The following is a 24628-nucleotide window of genomic DNA, read 5'->3' as shown; positions in this document are numbered from 1 at the left end:
TGATGGGTCTGAAGATAACTCAGAACATGACTCATGAGCCCAATAAATTATGTCACTCAGTAACAAGTTTAAACTTCAGTCTGCTAAGAATTAATATATATGCATGGGTGGAAATCTGGATTCGTAATGTCTGTGGTGACGTTGCTTTGGTTGTCAATTATACAAATCCTTCAGCGCCTGGGGGCCCCCAGACTCCCCCCCCCCCCCCCCCTTACAATTTTTCAGGATTCATGACATTATTCAGCCCCACCCATGTAAATGGGTAACTCCCAAAAGGTGCCCCCTGTCGGATGACACTTTTAAAATGTCCACAAATAGTTTATTTATGAGAAAATATTAATAAAGCTGCTTTCATTGTAATCTGAAATGTTTGAATGTAATTATAATATCATATCAAAGGTTTGTAGCAAATATTAATGTATTTCTATTATTGAATTTCAAACATAAATTTATTCCCAAGTTTTGCTGTTTTCCCTCACCTTTTTTTGATAATAAAATAATAGTTTTCTTTTTATTTTAAGTAATGTAACACAAACATATTAAATAAAGTTGTTTCTACGTTCTGGAACATTCTGTTTGAAAAATATATGTTAAAGTTATGAAAATAAACAATTTCTTGTGATTGTTCACGTGACAATCAGTCACTGACCCTTAACCCTTATCTTCTTTGCCCAAAATAATCAAAATCAGGCAACCCAGAATGAGGCTTCAAAACTACTCGTAACAGGGGGTAGGATGGCAGTCAATGGACACAATGATTTCATGATTAAAAGCATTTTTTGTGTGTCGCAAAATTAACGTCACAAATGTCACAAGAAACAGCACTGCTGTTACTATATATATATATATATATATATATATATATAGAAAACATCAGAAATTGTGAAAGAAACAATTGAAAGTCAGCAGAGACTTTCTTCCGAGATTTGTTAAAATCTCTTAGCAGAGATAGAGAGAGAAATAAGTATCCCTTCACAGACAGCCTATTGGGAGCATCAGACCCTCCTCAAAAGGGACCGAGATTTACAGAGCAAAGTCCCTTGTGGGGGACGTATCGCAAGGTAATCTAGTCCTGAGGAGGACCATTGTATTTGTACCTAGACCAGACACGTGTTTCGACACTATTGTGTCTCATCAGTGGTCAGGTGGTACTAAATATATATTACTTTCGTTTTTTAACGGCGAGAACGACATTTACATCAAACGCACGGTAGTCTGTGCCGAAATAAGGACTTACGGGAAGACGAACGAAATGGCAGCCAGGCGTCAAGTTGAGTGTAGTGATCGCGTCACACCAAAATTACCTCTCACAGGAAACAACTCATCCTTGCAAATGAGACAATGACAAAAGGTGACGTTTTCCTGTCAGTATGTCCCAAATGACATCACCAGTACATTTTTCATTCTATCTAATCTGTTTTTGTTCTATTTTTTCTTATAACATGCGTTAACATTGTCAACTGGAATGGAAGAGCAAAAAAAGTGTAACTTGATAGTTATGTAGTTTCTCTAGAGGAAAAAAAAAATTCCACTTGCATGTCAGTGTGTCCCATGCAACATACATTTGCCAAACAGCTATGTGTGCGTAGATTATTAGTTAGTTGTATAGAAAATACTGATCAACAATTAAAGTTGGTTTTCACATTCATTTTCAACCTATTTCTTATTTGTTTATTCTTTTGGCAATGGTGAAATCGTGTGTCATTCGGGACAGTAGACATGACACCTGACCTCTTGTCACTGTCTCAAATCCATTACTTTATATAATTTACTGCTGTTTTTGTTCTAACGTGTTTCTGATCAAGAAGTTAAACAAAACAAAAGCGCACGACTGCGTGTACCGTACTTTTCGTACTATAAGGCTATACATTTTTCTTTTTTACATTTAGTCAAGTTTTGACTAAATGTTTTGACATAGAACTAGAAGGGGAATCGAGACGAGGGTGGTGGTGTATGTTGGTGTGTGTGTGTGTCTGTCTGTCTGTGCGTGTGTGTGTGTAGAGCGATTCAGACTAAACTACTGGACCGATCTTTATGAAATTTTACATGAGAGTTCCTGGGAATAATATCCCCGGATGGTTTTTTCATTTTTTTGATAAATGTCTTTGATGACGTCATATCCGGCTTTTTGTAAAAGTTGAGGCGGCACTGTCACACCCTCATTTTTTAATCAAATTGATTGAAATTTTGGCCAAGCAATCTTCGACAAAGGCCGGACTTTGGTATTGCATTTCAGCTTGGTGGCTTAAAAATTAATTGATAACTTTGGTCATTAGAAATCTGAAAATTGTAAAAAAAAATAAAAAAAATTCTAAAATTATCCAAATTTACGTTCATCTTATTCTTCATCATTTCCTGATTCCAAAAACATATAAATATGTTATATATGGATTAAAAACAAGCTCTGAAAATTAAAAATATAAAAATTATGATCAAAATTAAATTTTCGAAATCAATTTAAAAACACTTTCATCTTAATCCTTGTCGGTTCCTGATTCCAAAAAACATATAGATATGATATGTTTGGATTAAAAACACGCTCAGAAAGTTAAAACAAAGAGAGGTACAGAAAAGCGTGCTAAGAATTTAAAGAAATGATCCTTCTCAGCGCAACTACTACCCCGCTCTTCTTGTCAATTTCACTGCCTTTGCCACGAGCGGTGGACTGATGATGCTACGAGTATACGGTCTTGCTGAAAAATTGCAGTGCGTTCAGTTTCATTGTGTGAGTTCGACAGCTTGACTAAATGTTGTATTTTCGCCTTGCGCGACTTGTTTTTCACTTAAAATCGTGGGGTCACCTTATACACGACGTCGCCTTATTCTCGGATAAAATAGGTTTCACGAGCACTGTGAACTTGAAATCAATGAGCAACTGACAACCATTTAAGTGAACATAATTCAAGCAATGTTGATCGCCGAAAAAATTACCTGAACAATAGTTGCGTTGAAACACGACAGTCGACAGTCGGTCTTCTTGACTCTGAGGGTTCAGATTTCTCTGGATTTTCTGGAAGTGAGAGTGACGACGACGACGACAACGAATGACGATTGAGGTACCGCTGATCTTCTTCCCTGACTTTCTGTTTGAAACAGTGTTTCGTGCCGATTTTGAGCGGTCGCCATGTTTGATCATTGATGTTGTTTTTTGTGTTTTTTTCCTACGTACAATGTTTTTCCTCATTTTTTTTTTCTTTCTTTCATGCCGTCGCATTATGCACGACACCATCGCCTTATCCATGGCATCGGCTTATTCTAGGATTTTTTCAGTTTTATTTTTAACCCCTTCACTGCCCACCCCGTATGTAATACGTGGTCATTTTCGGTTTGTCGTACGCCCATAACCGTATCTCATACGTGGGATTTGTGTCAACAACATTTCAGGACATTCCTGAAAACTAAATGAGAGGTAACCACTGTCCAAGTACTTGTAGGGGTTCTAAACACAGTTCTTTCCCATAGACCGTTCGGATAAGTTACAACCACGTGTTGAAAACTGTGTTAGAAATGTAGAACCGATCTATATAAGCATTCACAATGGCGGCCGAAAGTCGGACCTCAACTTGTAGACCTGTTTTCAAGCGATACAGTGTTCTGGAAGCTCTACAAGAAGTGATTTATGGATTACCACACAGAAGAATACTTTTATGGGCTGTAATGTGAGTACCTGATGTTTGACACCAGTTTTAGCAGTGTTTTGTGTGCATGGTTTTACGTGCTGCAATGTATGTGTGTGTAAGTCCGGAAACTGTAATTTTTGACAAAAATGGTCATTATATCAATTTTACTATAACAATCACAAACAAAGTCCAATGATCATGTCATCCTATAATAGCCAAGGGTATAAGCAAAACACATGCCAAAGATCCAAGAGATATCTCAATAAATGATCGAGCAGTGAACAGATTAGTGAACCTACCAAAGAAAGCAAAATTTTGCCCTGGCACACAGCAATACCAAAATGCTGTTATACTGTGGCAGTGAAGGGGTTAAAAGTAGGGGGTGCGCCCTTTACACGGCAGCACCTTATAGTCCGAAAAGTACGGTAATAACATCTCTGGATATTTTCAGATGTTTCTCGTTACAAGTGACAACACGTGGCGCTAATGTCACAAGAAACATTAACATATATATATATATGGGTCATTCTCAGAAATGGTGGTCCAGTGAGAGTGAGTAGGGGTGACACATTTGAAATCATGAAAAAGTAAATTAAAATTATTTCTACCACAACTTTTTTCATCTGAATCTATTCCTGAGACATTAAAGCATTGTTGTATGTCAATAAAAAAAAAGGTTTCTATACGTTGGTATTGTTTTTGTGTGCTTTTCAATTGCGAAGTTCGGCCGTTTCCGGATCGCCGAAGCGTTACACGACTTTCGTGATCAACAATATGTTCAGTCTCATGGCTAAATGCAAACATGCAAACACCAACAAATTACTGCAATCGACAGTCAGGAGTTCAGTCTTGGACGTAGCAACACATCTTTGCAAAAACTCACGCTGAATTTGAAGTTACGGGCTTCGAACAAAAAATTATGAATGTCGTATCGTATCCAGACTGGACGCGCGAACATCGGACAGCAATGTGCTCCATGACTTTGCCACATCACGGCTATTTTTAGCTCTTTGGCGCACAGGAAGTTTGAACAAGAAAATAGTCCTTTTAGGAATCACAGCCAAATATTCACAGAAAACACCAGAATCATATCATTTGCTGAAACTCATGGCGCCGTTTCCTGACCTACGTTATGACTGAAGATGGTTTTTGACTCACATGCGAAGCAAAAGTGAGTCTATGTACTCACCCGAGTCGTCCGTCCGTCCGTCCCGGCGTCCGTCCGTCCGTCCGGAAAACTTTAACGTTGGATATTTCTTGGACACTATTCAGTCTATCAGTACCAAATTTGGCAAGATGGTGTATGATGACAAGGCCCAAAAAAACATACATAACATCTTGACCTTGCTTCAAGGTCAAGGTCGCAGGGGCCATAAATGTTGTCTAAAAAACAGCTATTTTTCCCAATTTTCCCATTTTCTCTGAAGTTTTTGAGATTTAATACCTCACCTATATATGATATATAGGGCAAAGTAAGCCCCATCTTTTGATACCAGTTTGGTTTACCTTGCTTCAAGGTCAAGGTCACAGGAGCTCTTTAAAGTTGGATTGTATACATATTTTGAAGTGACCTTGACCCTGAACTATGGAAGATAACTGTTTCAAACTTAAAAATTATGTGGGGCACATGTTATGCTTTCATCATGAGACACATTTGGTCACATATGATCAAGGTCAAGGTCACTTTGACCCTTATGAAATGTGACCAAAATAAGGTAGTGAACCACTAAAAGTGACCATATCTCATGGTAGAAAGATCAATCAATCAATCAATGAGGCTTATATCGCGCATATTCCGTGGGTACAGTTCTAGGCGCTCTGCAGTGATGCCGTGTGAGATGAAATTTTATACGGCCAGTAGATTGCAGCCATTTCGGCGCATATTTACCTTTCACGGCCTATTATTCCAAGTCACACGGGTATAGGTAGACAATTATTAACTGTGTCTAAGCAATTTTGCCAGGAAAGACCCTTTTGTCTATCGTGGGATCTTTAACGTGCACACCAAATGTAGTGTACACGGGGGGAGGGTTCGGACACCGAAGAGAGTCTGCACACAAAGTTGACTCTGAAATAAATTTCCGCCAAACCTGGGATCGAACTCACGCTGACAGCGGCCAACTGAATACAAATCCAGCGCGCTACCAACTGAGCTATATCCCCGAAATATGCACCATTGTACTTCCTATGTCTTGAATTAACAGCTTTGTGTTGCATGACCTTGGATGACCTTGACCTTGGGTCAAGGTCACATGTATTTTGGTAGGAAAAATGTGTAAAGCAGTTCTTAGTGTATGATGTCATTGCTAGGTTTAGCTGAAGGTCAAGGTCATGTAAAGGTCAAGCATGTGAGTCGTATGGGCTTTGCCCTTCTTGTTACTTATTTGTCGAGCCTGCAAAGCTTTGTCACAAACTTACACACCGCGGATGGCGACAATGTAGTGTCGGAAGGATATCGAGTGCAAACAGTCTCTCAAAGCGCCAAGTTTAGCGGAACAAAGCAGCCAAGAAGTTTTCGTATCCTCTGATAAGATTTATATATAGTCCATGAGGGTAACCTCACAGAAATTCGGGCTGCTTTCTCCCTGGGGAAAGCGAGCTGCCATACAGTATACGGCGCTACCCATTTTTAAAATTTTTTTCCTGCATGCGTGTATTCATGTTTCCAAGCCCTGAGACTTAATGCCGTGTGAGATGGAATTTTTTTTACACTTTATTCCAAGTCACACAGTTATTTGATGGACATTTTTATCTATGCCTATACAATTTTGCCAGGAAAGACCCTTTTGTCAATCGTGGGATCTTTAACGTGCACACCCCAATGTAGTGTACACGAAGGGACCTCGGTTTTTCATCTCATCCGAAAGACTAGCACTTGAACCCACCACCTAGGTTAGGAAAGGGGGGAGAAAATTGCGGCCTGACCCAGGCCTGAACACGCAACCTCTCGCTTCCGAGCGCAAGTGCGTTACCACTCGGCCACCCAGTCGATGTTCGACATTCATCAAGTACTTAAAATGGGTAATCTGAATGCAACAGGAACTTTCAACAAATACAGCAAACTCTGACGAATTGTGTTTTGTGTAGTTATTTTGGGTCAGACGGGTTTTGCCGGCAGGAAAGGCCAAACAGTGCAGATTCATGTCTGTCGCACAGGAACCGAAAGTGGTTCAAGCATTTCGTTTCTGTGTTGCGACATTCACCTTAGTTTTGTTCCAAATGTCATTTTTTTTTACCAATATTAGTTGAAGTCCTTACCTTTCATAACTAGAATGTGTTGGGTAGAACACAAAAATACTGCAGAACTGATAAAAAATGCACAAAGGATTGAAGGCTTAGGTGGTTTAAAGTTGGAATTTGGTTTCCATGTTACAACATTCATCACGTAAATACAACACTTTAAAACGTCTCTTATTCAGCAACCAATTACTCTTTTTGTCTAATTTTTTGCATTATTATGTATAGCAAACAATAGACTTCATAGTAAAAACAATTATTTTGTATTTCTTGACACTTTATTTTTTACTTTGTATGTAACACTTTGGACCACCATTTCTGAGAATGACCCATATATGTAGAAGAAGTAGAGGAGTACCCGGCTTCGCCGGGATGAAAGCGTTGTGGACAGTGACCTTCTAAAAATAGTAACGGGAATATCCGGCTTCGCCGGGATGAAAGCGTTGTGGACAGTGACCTTCTAAAAATAGTAATGAGAATATGGATTGACGCCACACGAAGGAAGGGAGATAAACGCAAAACACTGGAGAAGATAAGAAAGAGTTACTGGGAATGGATCTGGGAAGATGAAGAGAAAAACCAAAATCGGTTCAGCGCTGCGCGCTGAGAGCACGTGTTGAAAATTCTCATCGACCAGGTTGTGTCCGGGGTCTACCTGAATATGCCCACCAAATTTGAAACAGATTCATCGAGAACTTTGGCCGTGCATCGCGAACACACACACACACACACACACACGCACGCACGCACGCACGCACGCACGCACGCACTAACACACACATACACACACATACACACACGCACACATACACACACACACACACACACACACACACACGCGCTGGATTTGTATCCAGTTGGCCGCTGTCAGCGTGAGTTCGTCCCCACGTTCGGCGAGAGATTTATTTCTTAGAGTCAACTTTGTGTGCAGACTCTCCTCGGTGTCCGAACACCCCCGTGTGTACACGCAAGCACAAGACCAAGTGCGCACGAAAAAGATCCTGTAATCTATGTCAGAGTTCGGTGGGTTATAGAAACACAAAAATACCCAGCGTGCTTCCTCCGAAAACGGCGTATGGCTGCCTAAATGGCGGGGTAAAAAACGGTCATACACGTAAAATTCCACTCGTGCAAAAAACACAAGTGTACGTGGGAGTTTCAGCCCACGAACGCAGAAGAAAAAGAATAAGAAATCACACAAAAAACAGAGGTTTAGCCAATTTTGATATCAAAGTTCACTCAAGCCTTTGTATCTTTTGCAGACAAATAATGTTAATTTGAACAAAGTGGGATATTAAAAAGTTTGATCAGGAAGAAATTGTTATTTTTTGTGGAATGCATTGTTGCATAAGTGAAAAACTGTTTCTAGTGACGTGACACATACATGATGACAATTTTCAAGGAACATGATCTGTGAGCACTTTATTTGGCTATGAATGAAAAGAGTCCATCAAATGCTTATATATAAAAAATGTTTTTTAATCTTGGTTTTTAATTTAAATGAACTAAATTCTAGCACTGAAAATGTTGTTCGTCACGAAAAACAAGCAACACATCAAACACCAATTTCTCATTATGTCGACAACTTGCAGTCTTTTAAATGAAAAATTGAACAGTTCAATCATTTAACATGATAAAAATACAAAGAACATAATTATTAGGAAACCCAAAATGAAAATTCTGTGTCCTCTTGGGCACCTTTTGGGAGTTGCCCATATCTCTTCCAACACCCTGCTAAGTTTGAATTACTATGATTGTGATCGCAATGATGTTTTACGCCATGAACAGCGTGTAATATTATGGAGGCAAAATAACAATGTATGACAAGCGTATAAACACTGAGACAGTGAAGATGTTCGTGACATTACTACAGTAGTCCCTTCCATTTCCGGCCCTTTCGTGGGCGTGAACCTACCCGGAGCGGCCAGCTTTCCCATGACTAATGAGTTTTCCTTCTATAATTGACTCTTAATGGCCGTTAACCTGTCTGACGCGGTCAACGGTCACTGATTTTTGCCCTAAGGTGCCCCTCTTACTCGACAGGAGCGGCCACTTAACGGCCACTTGTCACTTTCGCGGGCGAGCGCCTGTGGTGTGTGTGTGTGTGTGTGTGTGTGTTGTGTGCACAGACGGCACAGCACGAGCAGACGACATGAATACTTACGCATGCGCAAACTGTAAATACAGACATGCGCATACATGTACATTTACGGCAGTCACTTCCGGATCGATCACAGCTGATGTGAGTTTGAAACACTTGTTTATCTGACACTCAAATACATATAATAATCCAAACAACACACATAGAAACATACGAAACAATAGCCAGGACGATCGAGTTAAACACGCAAATAATTAAGATGTATAAACGAAAGCAAAACTAACAGAGACAATGAATCGGCGGCTCGTGGATGATCGCTTTCTTTTCTTCATGAAAACTTGATCGTGTTTTGGGGGGTTTTTTGGAGGAGGAGGGGGCCTGTAATGAACGGCCACCTGATATTTGCGGTCACCTTTGCAATGACTAATGGGTGACCGGATATGGCAGGTACTACTGTACTTGGTACTTTTGTCAAGCCTTTTGGTGAGAGGTGATACAGAACCGTGGCAGCTCTCTTCCAAAATGAGCTTTTAGCTGTTCTCAAGTAAGATTATGTAAAGAATAACTGCCTAGCATGGCTCAGTACTTGAACAAGGAGCACACTTGTAGAGTCCAAGCATATTGTGTCTTACTCTTACTCTCAGTGTATGAAAGAAAAGGACTGATTCAATTTATTTTTTTTAGGGTACAATTTAACCCCACAATTTAAGACTCCCTCCCTTTCAAGACCCTTCTTCTTCTGTGTTCGTGGGCTGAAACTCCCACGTACACTCGTGTTTTTTGCACGAGTGGAATTTTACGTGTATGACCGTTTTTTTCCCCGCCATTTAGGCAGCCATACGCCGTTTTCGGAGGAAGCATGCTGGGTATTTTCGTGTTTCTATAACCCACCGAACTCTGACATGGATTACAGGATCTTTTTCGTGCGCACTTGGTCTTGTGCTTGCGTGTACACACGGGGGTGTTCGGACACCGAGGAGAGTCTGCACACAAAGTTGACTGAGAAATAAATCTCTCGCCGAACGTGGGGACGAACTCACGCTGACAGCGGCCAACTGGATACAAATCCAGCGCGCTACCGACTGAGCTACATCCCCACCCCTTCAAGACCCTGTTCTCTGAAGATTATCTCTTCATAACCTTTGTAATTTTACCCCCATTTAAAGACTCCCTCTATTTAAAGACCTAATTTTCTCAGATTTGTGGAGTTCTTCAAAGTATTAGAACTACAACATGAACTTTAACTCACTGACAGTTTACATTTCAGTTAGCATGGCTTCTTTCTCTAACTTTCTTTGATCTGTTGACGCAGGATTCCATGCAAACCTTCATCCACCAAAGAGGAGCAACTTAAGCATCACTGGGTGCGGGGTAACCTGCCCCTGTGCAGTCGCTGTGCCGTGTGCAAACTGGAGTGTGAGAGTCGACCGGAGTTGACAGATCTGTACTGCTGCTGGTGTCGCCGTGCGGCACATGATGACTGTGCAGCCAAGCTCGACGTCTGTGACCTGGGAAAGTGAGTGCTCTGTCAAAGTTGACGTTTGATGCAGGGCGGCTTTAATTTAATTTTGTATTGTAAGTTAACCTTCACAAGATGACGCATTGGACTACATAGTTTGAATGATGTGGGTCGTGTACAACCCATACTTTTAAAGAAGGGTTCAACAAAAAAAGTATGGGCCATGTCATCCGAATAGGGATAAACTTAATTTTTACCACCCCATGACTCACGCCATCCGAATAGGGATACACATTGTGAATTTCTTCTTTAATTCCATATGAGCCTCCCACTACCCACATCCTCTGGACTGCCCAGTTCAAATAACGTCAGTGTTTATTTGTTTGTTTACAGATAATCCTTCACAAAGTGGTCAATGGGAGGGCCCTATGGTGTTTGAGGACTACATGAAGTCTCAATCAAAAACTCCCAATAGTTTCAGAGATACAGACACTTTTGTGATGCTCTGGGTCATCCACGACCCAGGAAGCCCAGTGAAAATGTCAGCATCTCCCAACTCCCATCAAGCAAACAAACAAGCAAGGAGTTATTGATATTAATGGTCTCACCTGCATAAATGTCAAGGAATTTTCTATGCTTGGCTATGACTCAGCTGTCACTTTTAGTGTCGTGTGCAAATTCGGTGTTTAAATCTCTTTCGGGAACCAGCTACACATCATCTACACAGTCCACATTTTCACTCACTGCTTTGTTTGTTCATCGTTGTTTTCAGGTATTGTCAACTTTCCGACACATCACTTTAAGCTATGTTTGTCCATCGTTGTTTTCAGGTATTGTCAACTTTCCGACACATCACTTTAAGCTATGTTTGTCCATCGTTGTTCCCAGGTATTGTCAACTTTCCGACACATCACTTTAAGCTATGTTTTTTCATCGTTGTTTTCAGGTATTGTCAACTTTCCGACACATCACTTAAGCTATGTGTGTACATCGTTGTTTTCAGGTATTGTCAACTTTCCGACACATCACTTTAAGCTATGTTTGTTCATCGTTGTTTTCAGGTATTGTCAACTTTCCGACACATCACTTTAAGCTATGTTTGTTCATCATTGTTTTCAGGTATTGTCAACTTTCCGACACATCACTTTAAGCTATGTTTGTCCATCGTTGTTTTCAGGTATTGTCAACTTTCCGACACATCACTTAAGCTATGACTTTGTCCATCGTTGTTTTCAGGTATTGTCAACTTTCCGACACATCACTTAAGCTATGACTTTGTCCATCGTTGTTTTCAGGTATTGTCAACTTTCCGACACATCACTTTAAGCTATGTTTGTCCATCGTTGTTTTCAGGTATTGTCAACTTTCCGACACATCACTTAAGCTATGTTTGTACATCGTTGTTTTCAGGTATTGTCAACTTTCCGACACATCACTGTAAGCTATGTTTGTTCATCGTTGTTTTCAGGTATTGTCAACTTTCCGACACATCACTTAAGCTATGTTTGTTCATCGTTGTTTTCAGGTATTGTCAACTTTCCGACACATCACTTTAAGCTATGTTTGTTCATCGTTATTTTCAGGTATTGTCAACTTTCCGACACATCACTTTAAGCTATGTTTGTTCATCGTTGTTTTCAGGTATTGTCAACTTTCCGACACATCACTTAACCACTTGACTGCCTTAGGACGGGTATACCCGTCATGCGCTTGTGCAGCCGCAGCGCCTTAGGACGGGTTAACCCGTCTTCTCCGTTCCGGGATTTTCCAGAAATGCTACGTCACTGCTGACACACAAATAGCAGCTAATGGCTTGGTAGGATACCTCATTCTCGTGAATAAACATAAATGGTGACGCGGTTTTGCGTCTGAAGGCTATTTTCAGCCTTGGCGGCAGGGTAGGGGAGAGAAATCTCGACTCGTCAAAATGGCTGACGGTGACAGTCGACCGGGCCCTAGTAGGGAAAAACAAAGCCGGACTGATGCTACAGGCGGTGCAAATGATTATGGATACTGACAGGGGAAGGGGGAGATCTTCTTTCGGACGATTCGTTGGAAACAGGTAGATGATAGTGATTATAATCCTTTCTTGGATTAAGCAAAACACCCACCTGTGTTTGATCCACAGGCACCGGAAGATGCGCCGGACTGATTTTTCAAAAGTTCATATTTAAACATCATTATAAGCCAAACTAATTATTATTTCCATGATTAGACACTAAAAACAGATTCTCGGTTCAATTTCCCTTAAAAATAACATAGGTTTTACTTACCTACCTACTGCCAGTTTGGAGCTAGAATTTTTTGTGAATTATTACACCCCGAACTCCAATATTCCCTGGCAGTCAGGAATACACATACGCAAGTTTTGATTGGCAGCGAAAGGGTTAAGCTATGTTTGTTCATCGTTGTTTTCAGGTATTGTCAACTTTCCAACATATCACTTAACCCTTTTAGCACATTAGGCTCCGATCGGCGACTGACTGGTCGCACACTGTAGGCGCCGGTCGGCGACGCGCTAACAGACAACTGTAGTGCCAAGCACAATGCAGTTACTTCACTTCATTGAACTCTCCTGTCAGCGAACAAGAGAAGGTCGTAAAGCAAGTCATGTCAAAGGTCACTTCCTTTTTTAACTTATCGCACACATTTTGCCTTTGTTTGGGAAGTTTGAAGTTGAATTGAGCCGAGTTGTTTGCATCATTCCTGAATTAAACGTAACGAATAACAAGATCTCAGGCGAGTTCGTTTGGGACTTGGCAGTTTGTTCTGTTTGTTGAAGTATTGCGGCAAAATCAAGAGGAACCAACCGATCAATATTCTTTAAAAATTGCTCGCTCTTTATGTAGGGCACCTAGGATGTTACCGTTCGGTGAGTGTTTAAATGAAAGGGTGTTTGTACTGTGTGTAAAAGCCTGACTGTATCTGTGATGGTTTACGGGAGGCTTACTGTGCCTTTAAGCTATGTTTGTACATCGTTGTTTTCAGGTATTGGCAAATTTGTCACACATGAATTTTAGCTGTGTTTGTTCGTTGTTTTTTTCAGGTATCGTCAACTGATCGTACCTCCCAGCTGTGTGGAGTTGAAGTGGGTTGGGCTGAGGGGCACACGACAGCGCCACCTGGTGGTCAAGCAAGTCAAGCACCCGGACATCGAAGGCTGGACCCCCCTGATCGTCATCGGCAACAGGAAGAGCGGCAACAACGACGGAGAGCTGGTCTTGAGGCACTTCCGTTCACTGCTCAACACTCCACAGGTAATGGGTGTGCACGCACTATGCGAGAGTGCACACATACGAACACATGCATACACCAATGCTTGCAGGATTTTTTCAGATTGCTTCTTTCTGAAATAATGTTTTACTAGCTATGCCAAATCCTCTACTGTCCGAGCCGCTTTCAGTGTCCCGGCCGACCAGAGGGGGTGTCATTCACTTTGGAAATAATAAAAAAGCTTGAAAAACCTTTGTTCCCTTCAGGCTTGTTTGGTTTGCTTGAATGATGAATGAATAAACTTACGTTTCCAAAAAGATGGTCTTGATTGATGCAGTAGTTTGTGCCTACGGCGTTGTGGAAATGTAAAAATGCCCTGTGACTCGCCGATCGCAAACACCGTGCGGAAATTTCCCTCGGGCAAAAATCGGGTCTGTTACTTCTCGCGTGTCGTATGGCTATGAATATTATTTTATCGGGCTGAAACTTTGCAAACAATCAGATGAGATGTTCATCTTTCCTTGAGTATTTGTCTCACAACTGTGTGTCACTTCTCAGCTGAGCTACGAAGGTAAGAAGATTGCCCTTCTGTGTACGTTAAAAAAAACACATTGGATTTTGAGAATTGCTCTGCCAAAGTCTCAGCTTCAAATGCTCTATCCAATTATCTACAAGTTGATATGCTTGAATTGAAAATATATGCAGAAATGCGACGGGTCGGTTCATTTTTGTACACCAACCCGGCGAAAGTTTGCCAATTCGGCCCGTAAGTAATGGTTTCAGTAGCGTTCCGTCGCTCTGCGTTCCAACTTCCTTCACTTTGACGAAGACTCTGTTTTAACTGTGATTTTGATCAAAGTCGAAGCGTGGATAAGGTATTCTTTGGTCATTTTTCTACAATTCCCTATACATTATTCGCTTTAAGATTCAAGGGTTTAGGCGGACGACCGACTTTTGTACAACTATCTGGTATCCGCTTCAGCCTCTTTCGCGCGATGCAATGGCTGCCGGTTTTAGCGACGCTTCAAGAAGCGATTGTTCTCTCAGCAACCGTCACCCCCCCCCCAGATTCATCATTTTCATTTATGCCTTTGACCCCGTCCGGGGCATAGGCCGCCAACAAGAGCTCGCCAGGCACTCCGATCTGGGCACCCCCCCATATTGGACTGTTCTAATGGGAAATAGAACAGTAGAACCCCCCAGATTGGACTGTTCTATTTCCCATGTCCACTGCTATGCGTATACCGCCGCGGCCAATATGTTTTGCGTGGGGGAGGGACATTTTCTACTGTGCTTGCGATCGGCGAGTCAAAGGGTATTTTCACACTTCCACAACGCCGTAGGCACAAACTACTACATCAATCAAGATCATCTTTTTGGAAACATAAGTTTATTCATTCATCTTTCAAACACACCAAACAAGCCTGAAGGGAACAAAGGTTTTCCAAGCTTTTTTTTTATTTCCAAAATGTATGACCCCCCCTCCGGCCCGTCATCTCTCATAAGGATTCCATTCTCAGTTTTCGATTCTTTCCCACAGTCAGCCCAATGCATATGATGTAACTTTTTACGAGTTTTCCCCCAACACTTGGTTGCCAGACTTTGTCAAGGAGATGTGAGCTGAGAAAAACGGCGATAAAAGAAAAGTGCAAAAATCGCACCTTGACTGATCTGACCGACTGGTTGTTTTAATAATAATAATAATATGGGAGATTTATAGAGCGCTTTACGTTCTCTAAGCGCTTTACAATTGTTTTACGACTAGCCACTTGACTATCTATACCCTTTGTATCCCCGGATCATATAATTCCCATCTACAATAAGCTTTGACCAGTTTGCCCACTTCAGTGAAAGATCAGTCACATAAGGAATTCAGAATGAAGACATGTCAGCTGGACACCACATGTTCCGAGCCGAAAGAGTAGAAAAGAAAACTGAAGGAGCATTCTGAAAGAAATAATACCTCTTCACTTAGATACGTGTTATCCAGCCAGCTGTTTAAAAAAAATAAATGTAATTGAACCTTTCTGTTTACAGAGAAAAAGGACGTACAGGATAAGAGAAAACAATTTATGATTAAAAAGTGAAAGGCTATTTTACTGACCAATCTGTGCAAACACCTCCCCCCCCCCCCCCCTCTCTCTCTCTTTTCTCCTCTTGTCCATCTCAGTTTACATAGTCATGGTGACCTTTTGATCGGCCACTGGCCCTTAGAACTTGATTGACAGCCCTGAGAGAAAATAGCTAATTGGCCTGAGCAGTGGAGCGAGCGTGTTGTCTGCTTCAGACTGTCCGCTCATGCGGTAAACTGTAATAGATGTCTTTTTGACACTGCATGTGTCTGTTGATTGTGTATGGTTTGCCTTGTCCTACAGGTGATAGATGTTGATGACATTCCGGCAGAGTACAGCTTGTAGTGGTGCCACCTGCTGATTGTGTATGTTTTGTCTTGTCCTACAGGTGATAGATGTTGATGACATTCCACCAGAGAACGGCCTGGAGTGGTGCCACCTGCTGATTGTGTATGTTTTGCCTTGCCCTACAGGTGATAAATGTTGATGACATTCCACCAGAGAACGGCCTGGAGTGGTGCCACCTGCTGATTGTGAATGTAACAGTGCTGGAAAACATCCCAGCGCTGTTCAGAATAAAAATACTTATTTTAAATATTAAATCTTTAATTACAATTTAATGTGCCTTTGTTTTGAGGAAAGTTTAAAATAGATTTTTATGATAGGAGTTATATTTTAAATGTGGTTGTTTTGTTTATATTTTGTTAATGTAGTAAAAGGTAGAATAATAGTTTAGAAGATAAAAGTTTAGGTTAGATGTAGAAATTAAATATTATTATTTTAAGTTGTTATAAGAGTAGATAGATATTGGTATATAATGTAATGTGCCTGTTTATAGATATTTGTATTGAAAACACGCATGTGTGGTGCATAGGTGACTGGTATTTTGATCGCTGCCAAACATTTGTGAAATTGCATAAAATATTAGTTTTGACTCGTAAACAACATGTCACCGCCAGGTTAGGTTAGTGTAGACCGTGGTTTGAAAGTTTAGTTTATCTTGGCTTTAGACAGGTATCTATTGACAGTCCCCCATCACTTTGGCAAGCGTCACACGCAGTAGCCAGTCGACCTTGGCACTGTTTCAAATTCATTAACCCATTTATCCTATAGTTTTAGTAATAAGTTTGTTTTAAAATATATAATATAAATACGAGATTTTGTGTAATAAATAATATATTTGATTTATTAGTTTATAGATTAGTGTTTAATGTAGTTTATAAAGAATATTTTAATTAAGTTCTGTAGTGTAAAATGGTATAGTTATTGTAAAAGAAAAGTGTGTGTTTTAAGTGACAAATAGATTTTGGTTAGGTAAGGGTTAATTTGATTTCGCTATTTGCATTCTAGAACTTTCGATGAACATTTTGTTTGACAATATAATGGGCGGTTTTAGATATGTTAGATGAGAGCTTCGGGGAACACAGAGAGAGAGCTTCCCAGAAGACACTCACAAACTAATTCTCGGACTAGGACGTTAAGTCTGAGATAGGCAGAGTAGAGAAAAAGGGCGTTGTATTTCGTATCAACGTTTAACATCTCTCATTTGTGTCATTTGGAAAAATGTTTTGCCTTTTGTGAAGACTATTATGTTTCTGTAACAATATAATTTTATTCAGAGACAGTTACTTATTTTGTTTTCAAAACTGAGTGAAAGAAAAGTCGAAATGAACTGAGTGAAAGAAAAGTCGAAATGAATTAAATCTAGACTATCACGAGCCAACAGCAACAACAACAACGTCATCAACAACAACAACAACAACAACAAACAACAAAAACATTACAAAAATCCAGGCCTCTTTCAAACGAGGCTACAGAGGGTTTGTGTGGTGCCGTGACCAGGATTGCCTGCCGGGGACTCGTCCATTTAGACGACCCCCTGGACAACAGACAACAGACAGACAGGGTGAGTGGTTATTTCTCTTAGAGCGGGTTCTTGTTTTAATTTATTGTTTTTAAATTCATTGTTTTTAAAAAAAGTGTAGTTTGTTAGAGAAAAAAAAAAAAAAAAAAAAAAAAAAAAAAAAAAAAATGGCAACGCAAAATCCGGATGCGACGTTACTTCAGTCTCTTGCAGGGATAAGGGATGAACTTAAACAACAGGGATTAAAAACACAGCTGGAAACGAGAGCAGTGTATTTGGGGAAAAATGTAAGAACTTTTGGGGGGGAAAACTCAAAAAGATATCGAGAGTGGGTCAAGGATATGGAAAGAATAGGAATCCAAGTAGAGGCTGATGCGGGGAGAATGCGCTCTCTGGCCCTGCAGACTCTGAATGGGTACGCGGGAGACTTCATACTACGGTTTTTGAAAGAGAAACAAAATCCCTCGTGGGATGAAATTAAAAAGGCCCTATCGGATCGCTTTTGCGACCAATCAGACGTTGAATGCGCAAGACAGTTGTTAGCAAAACTGAAACAGCACAGGGGGGAAGACGTCAAAAATTTTGAAGAAAGAATACTTTCCATGGCAGAAGAAGCTTTTCCAGGTGAAAATCTTGCCACTCCCTTAGTCCAGAGTAGACTTTTAGACGTTTTTGTAGACGGATTACGTGATGAATCAGTCATGAGAAAAATCATTAGAGAAAGACCCAAAACCCTGGATCAAGCGGTGAAAACGGCGAAGTTTGAGCAACAAGCGAACCGATCGTTCGAACTAAGGAAAAGGTCGAACCGAAATGAGGAGCCCATGGAGGTAGACACTCTGTCCCAGAAAAGAGAACAAGACAGACAGATTAGAGAGCAGGAAAAACAGATCAAACAATTACAGGAAACTGTTGCGCGTTTGTCAGTGCAGTCCCCTCAACAGTTGCCGCCTTCAGCTCACTTTCAGCCAAATTTTCAACCACCCCCACGCCCCTTCCCTACTCGTTCAGGTCAGATGCCCATACAGAGTCCTTTTCAATGGACATCTGATGGAAGACCCGTTTGTGCAAACTGTGGCTGTATAGGACATACACGCAAACGATGTCGTCAGGGAAACGAGTAAGCAATCGGTTTGGTCCCAGGCAGCAGGCTGGTTGCAGAAAACAAAACAAAATGCCTGATGATTTTGGAACGGAAAAGGGAACTCCGTTTTGTCAGATTAGAGTAGGGAAAAGAAAAATTCAAGCTTTGGTTGACACAGGAGCCGATATGTCAGTCATTTCAGAGTCATTTTTGAGTCACTTGAGAAAAAGTGACTCTATGTAATCGGTCAGTGTTAGTCTGTCCGGCCGGCCGGCCGGCCGGCCGGCCGTCCGGCCGGCCGGCCGTCCGGCCGGCCGGCCGTCCGTAGACACCACCTTAACGTTGGACTTTTCTCGGAAACTATCAAAGCGATCCGGCTCATATTTTGTTTAGTCGTGACCTCCAATGACCTCTACACTTTAACGATGGTTTCGTTGACCTTTGACCTTTTTCAAGGTCACAGGTCAGCGTCAAAGGAAAAATTAGACATTTTATATCTTTGACAAAGTTCATCGGATGTGATTGAAACTTTGTAGGATTATTCTTTACATCAAAGTATTTACATCTGTAGCCTTTTACGAACGTTATCAGAAAAACAAGGGAGATAACTAGCCTTTTCTGTTCGGCAACACACAACTTAACGTTGGGCTTTTCTCGGAAACTATAAAAGTGACCGGGCTCAAATTTTATGTGAACGTGACTCCCAGTGACCTCTACACTTTGACGTCTGCTTTGGTGACCTTTGACCTTTTTCAAGGTCACAGGTATGTCTTGAAGGAAAAAAATTGAAATATCATATCTCTGAAACTATTCATCGGATTTGATTCAAACTTTATAGGATTATTCTTTACATCAAATTATTTACATCTGTATTGTGTTGTGAATAGCAATTTCTTCCTGTCCATCTGATGCCTCATATAATATTCAGAACTGCGAAAGTGACTCGATCGAGCGTTTGCTCTTCTTGTTCAAACTTTTGAACAAGAAATCGGTGAAGCACAGTTCATCATGTGATTTGCCACTCTTGATTGGAGTTTCTGGACGGCCACTGGGTGTTAAAAAGAAGGTTGTTTTGACAGTCTCAATGGGCCAAGAAACTTTCAATAGTTCATTTGTTGTTGTGGAAAACCTTAGAAAAAACATGATTATTGGATGCGATCTTTTGAGGGAACAAAAGGTGTTCCTTGACTTTGAACAAAGTACTTTACGCATTCGTGGATCTGTTGTTTTACTCAAGTCTAAAGACACATGTTCTTCTTTCCTTGTCAGCGCGAAAGCAAAGACTAGAATACCGCCCCACAGTGTGATGAACATAGAGATACGTCTGAAGCGACACAAACAACAGTCCCCTCTTCTCATTACACCATTAGATAACTGTCGTCTGTTTGCAAGTCAGTCAGGTGTTATGATGGCAAATACCATTGTTGATGCCAAACACACGGCGGTTGTTTCTATTGTTAATGAGACGGGTTGTACGTTTGTGGTACAGAAAAATGAAGTTGTTGGTCTAGCGACCCCTCAAAAAGAAATTCACCAAGTTGAGCAAGTTCAGGGGAAAAATCCCAATTATACTGCTCAAGAATCCTCAGACATTCTTCGCATTCTCAAACTTGACCACATAGAACCAGGGTCAAGGTACAGACTACTATCCTTGCTCAGAGAGTTCAAGGAACTGTTTGTGGAAAAAGACGAAGAACTGGGACGAACCAAAGTGACAAAAGCTCACTTAGACACAGGTGGCACGAGCCCCATAAAACAAAATCCGTACAGGGTTCCACTTATCCAAAGGAAAGTCATAGAGGATCAGGTTGAAACCATGCTGAAGGCAAGTGTAATCAGTCCTTCTCACAGTCCATGGAGTAGTCCAGTGGTGATTGTGCCAAAGAAAGATGGCACTAAGCGCTTTTGCGTTGATTACAGAAAACTCAACAGGTCACTCAAGCAGAATGCTTACCCTCTCCCACACATACAAGATTCTATTTCTTCTCTTGGGGGAGCAAAGTATTTTTCTTGTCTTGATCTCAAAAGTGGGTTTTGGCAGATTGAGATGGATGAAGAAAGCAGACAGAAAACAGCTTTTACCTGTTTTATGGGTCTGTATGAGTTTAACGTTCTTCCATTTGGACTTAGTGTTGCCCCCTCAGTCTTTCAAAACCTCATGAATGAAGTACTTGCTGGTACCATAAACAAACACACATTGGTGTACATTGATGACATCATTGTTTTCTCAAAAACACTGGAAGAGCACTTGCAGCATCTTCGAGATGTCTTTGGCAGACTTCAAAAGGCAGGCCTGCGCCTAAAGCCTTCCAAATGTGAGTTTCTCAAAGAAAGCATAAAATACCTGGGACATGAAATCACCCCCTCTGGCATAAAACCAGACACTGAAAAGATTCAAGTCATACAAAACATGTTTCCCCCAAAGAATGTCCGAGGAGTACGGTCCTTTCTTGGAATGTTGTCTTTCTACAGACAGTTCATTCATGATTTCGCTGAGGTTGCAAAACCTTTGACTTCCTTGACTCGAAAGAATGCTCACTTCCAATGGGGTAGTCAAGAACAAGCAGCTTTTGATACGCTCAAACAGAAGCTTTTATCATCTCCCATTCTTGCCTACCCAGACCCCGACAAGCCGTACAATCTGTACACTGATGCTTCCAAAACAGCAGTTGGTGCTGTCTTGACTCAAGACACCGAAGGTGAAGGTGAAAGGGCAATTCAGTTCATTTCACATCAGCTTTCGGAAGGTCAACAAAAATGGCCATGCATCGAGCGTGAAGCTTATGCGATAGTGTATTCAGTCTTAAAACTGAGGCATCTTCTAGTGGGTACGAAATTCGCAATTTTCACTGATCACAAGCCACTAAGATCTCTCTTTACGGCAGAGATGAAAAACCCCAGAGTCCAGAGGTGGTCGATCATTCTGGATGAATTTGATTGTGACATTCAGTACATCTCTGCCGCAAAGAATGCACACGCTGATCACTTGTCGCGTATGCAGACAAACTTACCGGACGAACCAGACGAGATTGATATTGAAATCAATGTTGTCAACACTGATGACAAGAGATTTCGGAACCCTGAGCCAATGCAACAGGGAACGGAAGATGAAGTCGAGAAAGAGAGAACAGAAGATTTAGTCAATCTTGACACTGTGCAAGAAGCACAGCAACGAGACCCAGAACTCGTAGAACTCATAGAGAAAATAAACACAGATCCTGATGATCGTGCTGTTAAGAACTTTGTTATGTATGGAGAAGTTTTGTACCACATTTCAGAACCTTGCAGCTTAGACAGGAAACCAAGACTGCAGGTAGTAATACCTTCAGCTCTCACAGAACAGGTCTTGAGGTGTGCCCACGACAGTTCCTTTGCTGGTCATGTAGGGATAGACAAGACCTATGATAAGTTGAGGACAAGATATTTCTGGAAAAACATGTACAAAGATACCGTCAGGTACATTGGTAAATGCATCAAATGCAGACCACGTAAACTGACAAAACAAAAGGTTCCAGTACAGGAGATGCCTACTGCAGAATACCCTTTCCAAATCATTGGAATTGACACATGTGGTCCCTATCCTGATTCCTTCCAGGGTAATCGCCACATCATCACAGTTGTCGATCATTTTTCGGGTTGGCCAGAAGCCTTTGCAGTAAAGGATAAATCAGCAAACACAGTAGCCAAGGTTCTGCTGGAAGAGGTCATTCCAAGGCATGCTTGCCCTTCCCTGATCATTTCTGACCGTGGGACTGAGTTTAATAATGCGCTAGTTGAGCAGCTGACTTCACAGCTCAACATCAAACATAACCTCACAAGCGCCTATCATCCTCAGTCAAACGGGAAAACTGAACGTTTCCATCGATTCCTCAATGCTTCCATTGCAAAATCGATTGAAACAAATCAACGGGAATGGGATCAACATCTCCCTGGTGTTCTGTCTAGTTATCGTGTTTCTGTGCATGACAGCACTAAGTTCTCTCCATTCTTTCTGATGTACGGAAGAGATCCTGTTCTTCCAATGGACACGCTTCTTGAACCAAAGATGCGTTACATGGGTGAAGAATACGTACCAACCATGCTTCAAAGGTTGAATGAAGCATATGCAGAGGCTAGGGATAACACTGCCCAAGTGAGGCAGAAGAACAGAAGACTCAGGAACAAAGATACCAAACTCCCTGAATTTCATGTCGGCGATCCTGTTTATTATTTTAGGCCTGCTCTCAAAAAGGGTGTCTCGTCTAAATTCACGACAGGGTGGCAGCCCTACTACAGGGTTGTTGAACAAACCTCTCCAGTCAATTTTCGCATTCGATGTCAGGTCACTGGTGACACTCGGATCGTTCATGCTGAAAATTTACGTATGGCTGATCCTGATAGTGCTTGGGATAAGGAACGCAATAATCCCCAGCCCATTCTGAACAAATATCGAAGAGGTCGCAGACGAGCAGCTGCTACTCGTGTTCAGCCTCAAAGACAGTGTAAACACACTGGTCACAGAAAACCAGTTTCTGAAAGTTCATTGTCGAGTGAAAATTCTGGATCAGATTCTGATGTTCACAATCGGAATCGTGAAACTGTGCCAATTCCAGTTTTCGCAAAAGGCAGATCCACAGCTAGGATGCGATCGTCTCACCTTAGTTCTGGTTCTAATGACAGTGATGAAGACATTCCTCTTTCCGTTCTTAAATCGAGGGACACTGAGGCGAAAAGGAAAAGACACTTTTCTTCTTCTGATGAAAACACAGAAAGAAAAAGAGTGAAAGAGACTAGGGAATCACAGAAAAGAGCACTGAGTTCTCCCTCAGACAATATGACCAAAGAAAATAAGAAACTCAAAGCTCGGTGTTCTGATTCTTTTGGTTCTTCTTTGGATTTGAATACTGTTTCAGATCTTTTGAAAAGTCTTCCTGTTTGGTTAACGTCAGACCCCCTCTGGTCTGTCTAAATTACCAGGCTTCTTTGTACAATGTTGTGGCATTGCATTGTATGTAAAAGTAGACCAATCGTTATTTGTCTTTTCTCTGTTTCAGACAGTGACGATAGGGTGTTTGGAACTGTGACAGAGTATTGGTATATTGCTGAGTCTTTTTCTTTCTGTTGGGACAACCAACACTAGTCTAAGGAAAGAAGACAGATCTTTTGTTCTATTTTTGTGAGTATAAAGAATTCTTTTTGATCTTCATGATGGCGATGTCTTTGGTTTGGATGTTTGTATTTTTATCTTCTTGTGCTTGTCAAAATGGGCAAGTTGGAGTTCAGTTTGTATATGTGGGACAAACCCACATGTCGTATAGCGCGTGGTTAGTTCATTTCACATTTTCTGTTCAACCTTTTGCTTCCCAGCTTAGAAGTTTGTCAGAAAACTTGCAGGTTTTCTCATCTTCACTGTCTAAATTTCGTTTTCTTGCTGCTGATCCTGTTCTTGCAGGGGTTCATAGAAATATTGAAAATTTGTTCAAGGAGGAAGTGTCGGCGTTAGATGATAGGCTTAAGGAAGTAATTCGTTCTTATCGCGAAATGCGATCTGTTGTTACTCCAGTTTCCCAGTCCCGTCCAAAACGCTCTCTGCTTCCGCTCGGTGGAATTTTGTCCCAGCTGTTCGGAGTAGCTGACGACTCTCAGGTTCAAAGATTAAAAGATAATGTAGACATTCTGCGACGGTCACAAGAAAAGGTTATCCATGTGATAGACAGTAGTCTAACAATTTTGAATTCTACTCGTCAAGATGTCAAACGAAATAGAGCTCAAATTAACAGCCTCATTCAGAAGACGTTAATTATGACACACAAGATCGATTCCATTTACGATGCTATTCAGCAGGAAGTTAAGCCAGAAATTTTGTTTTTAGAACTGGTAACTGAGTTTAACATGATAGTGCGTGCATATACAGAAACTTTAGCAAAACTTTCATCTGATATGGCAGATTTTCAAGAGGCAATCTCTACTGCTTTACGAGGTTCACTATCTGTTAGGCT

The 24628-nt window shown here is 41.1% G+C and overlaps 1 protein-coding gene and 1 long non-coding RNA gene across 2 annotated transcripts in view; both read left to right on the top strand.

Moving 5' to 3' along the window:
• LOC138955227 (diacylglycerol kinase epsilon-like) overlaps positions 1–24628 on the top strand; it is a 42923-nt gene that overhangs the window by 6971 nt on the left and 11324 nt on the right. Inside the window, exons 3-4 of the mRNA XM_070326878.1 lie at positions 10271–10474; positions 13464–13674. Coding sequence (XP_070182979.1) covers positions 10271–10474; positions 13464–13674 — 415 coding nt within the window. The remainder of the gene's footprint in view (positions 1–10270; positions 10475–13463; positions 13675–24628) is intronic.
• LOC138955230 (uncharacterized) lies at positions 16189–24343 on the top strand. Its single transcript, XR_011452151.1, has 2 exons — positions 16189–17608; positions 23684–24343. It is a non-coding gene; the product is annotated as an uncharacterized lncRNA (long non-coding RNA).

The sequence above is a fragment of the Littorina saxatilis genome, unplaced genomic scaffold, assembly GCF_037325665.1.
Source record: "Littorina saxatilis isolate snail1 unplaced genomic scaffold, US_GU_Lsax_2.0 scaffold_764, whole genome shotgun sequence".
NCBI classification, from domain to species: Eukaryota; Metazoa; Mollusca; class Gastropoda; order Littorinimorpha; family Littorinidae; genus Littorina; species Littorina saxatilis.
The sequence above is the reverse complement of the archived record's forward strand: the minus strand, read 5'-3'. Positions and strand labels throughout refer to the sequence as shown.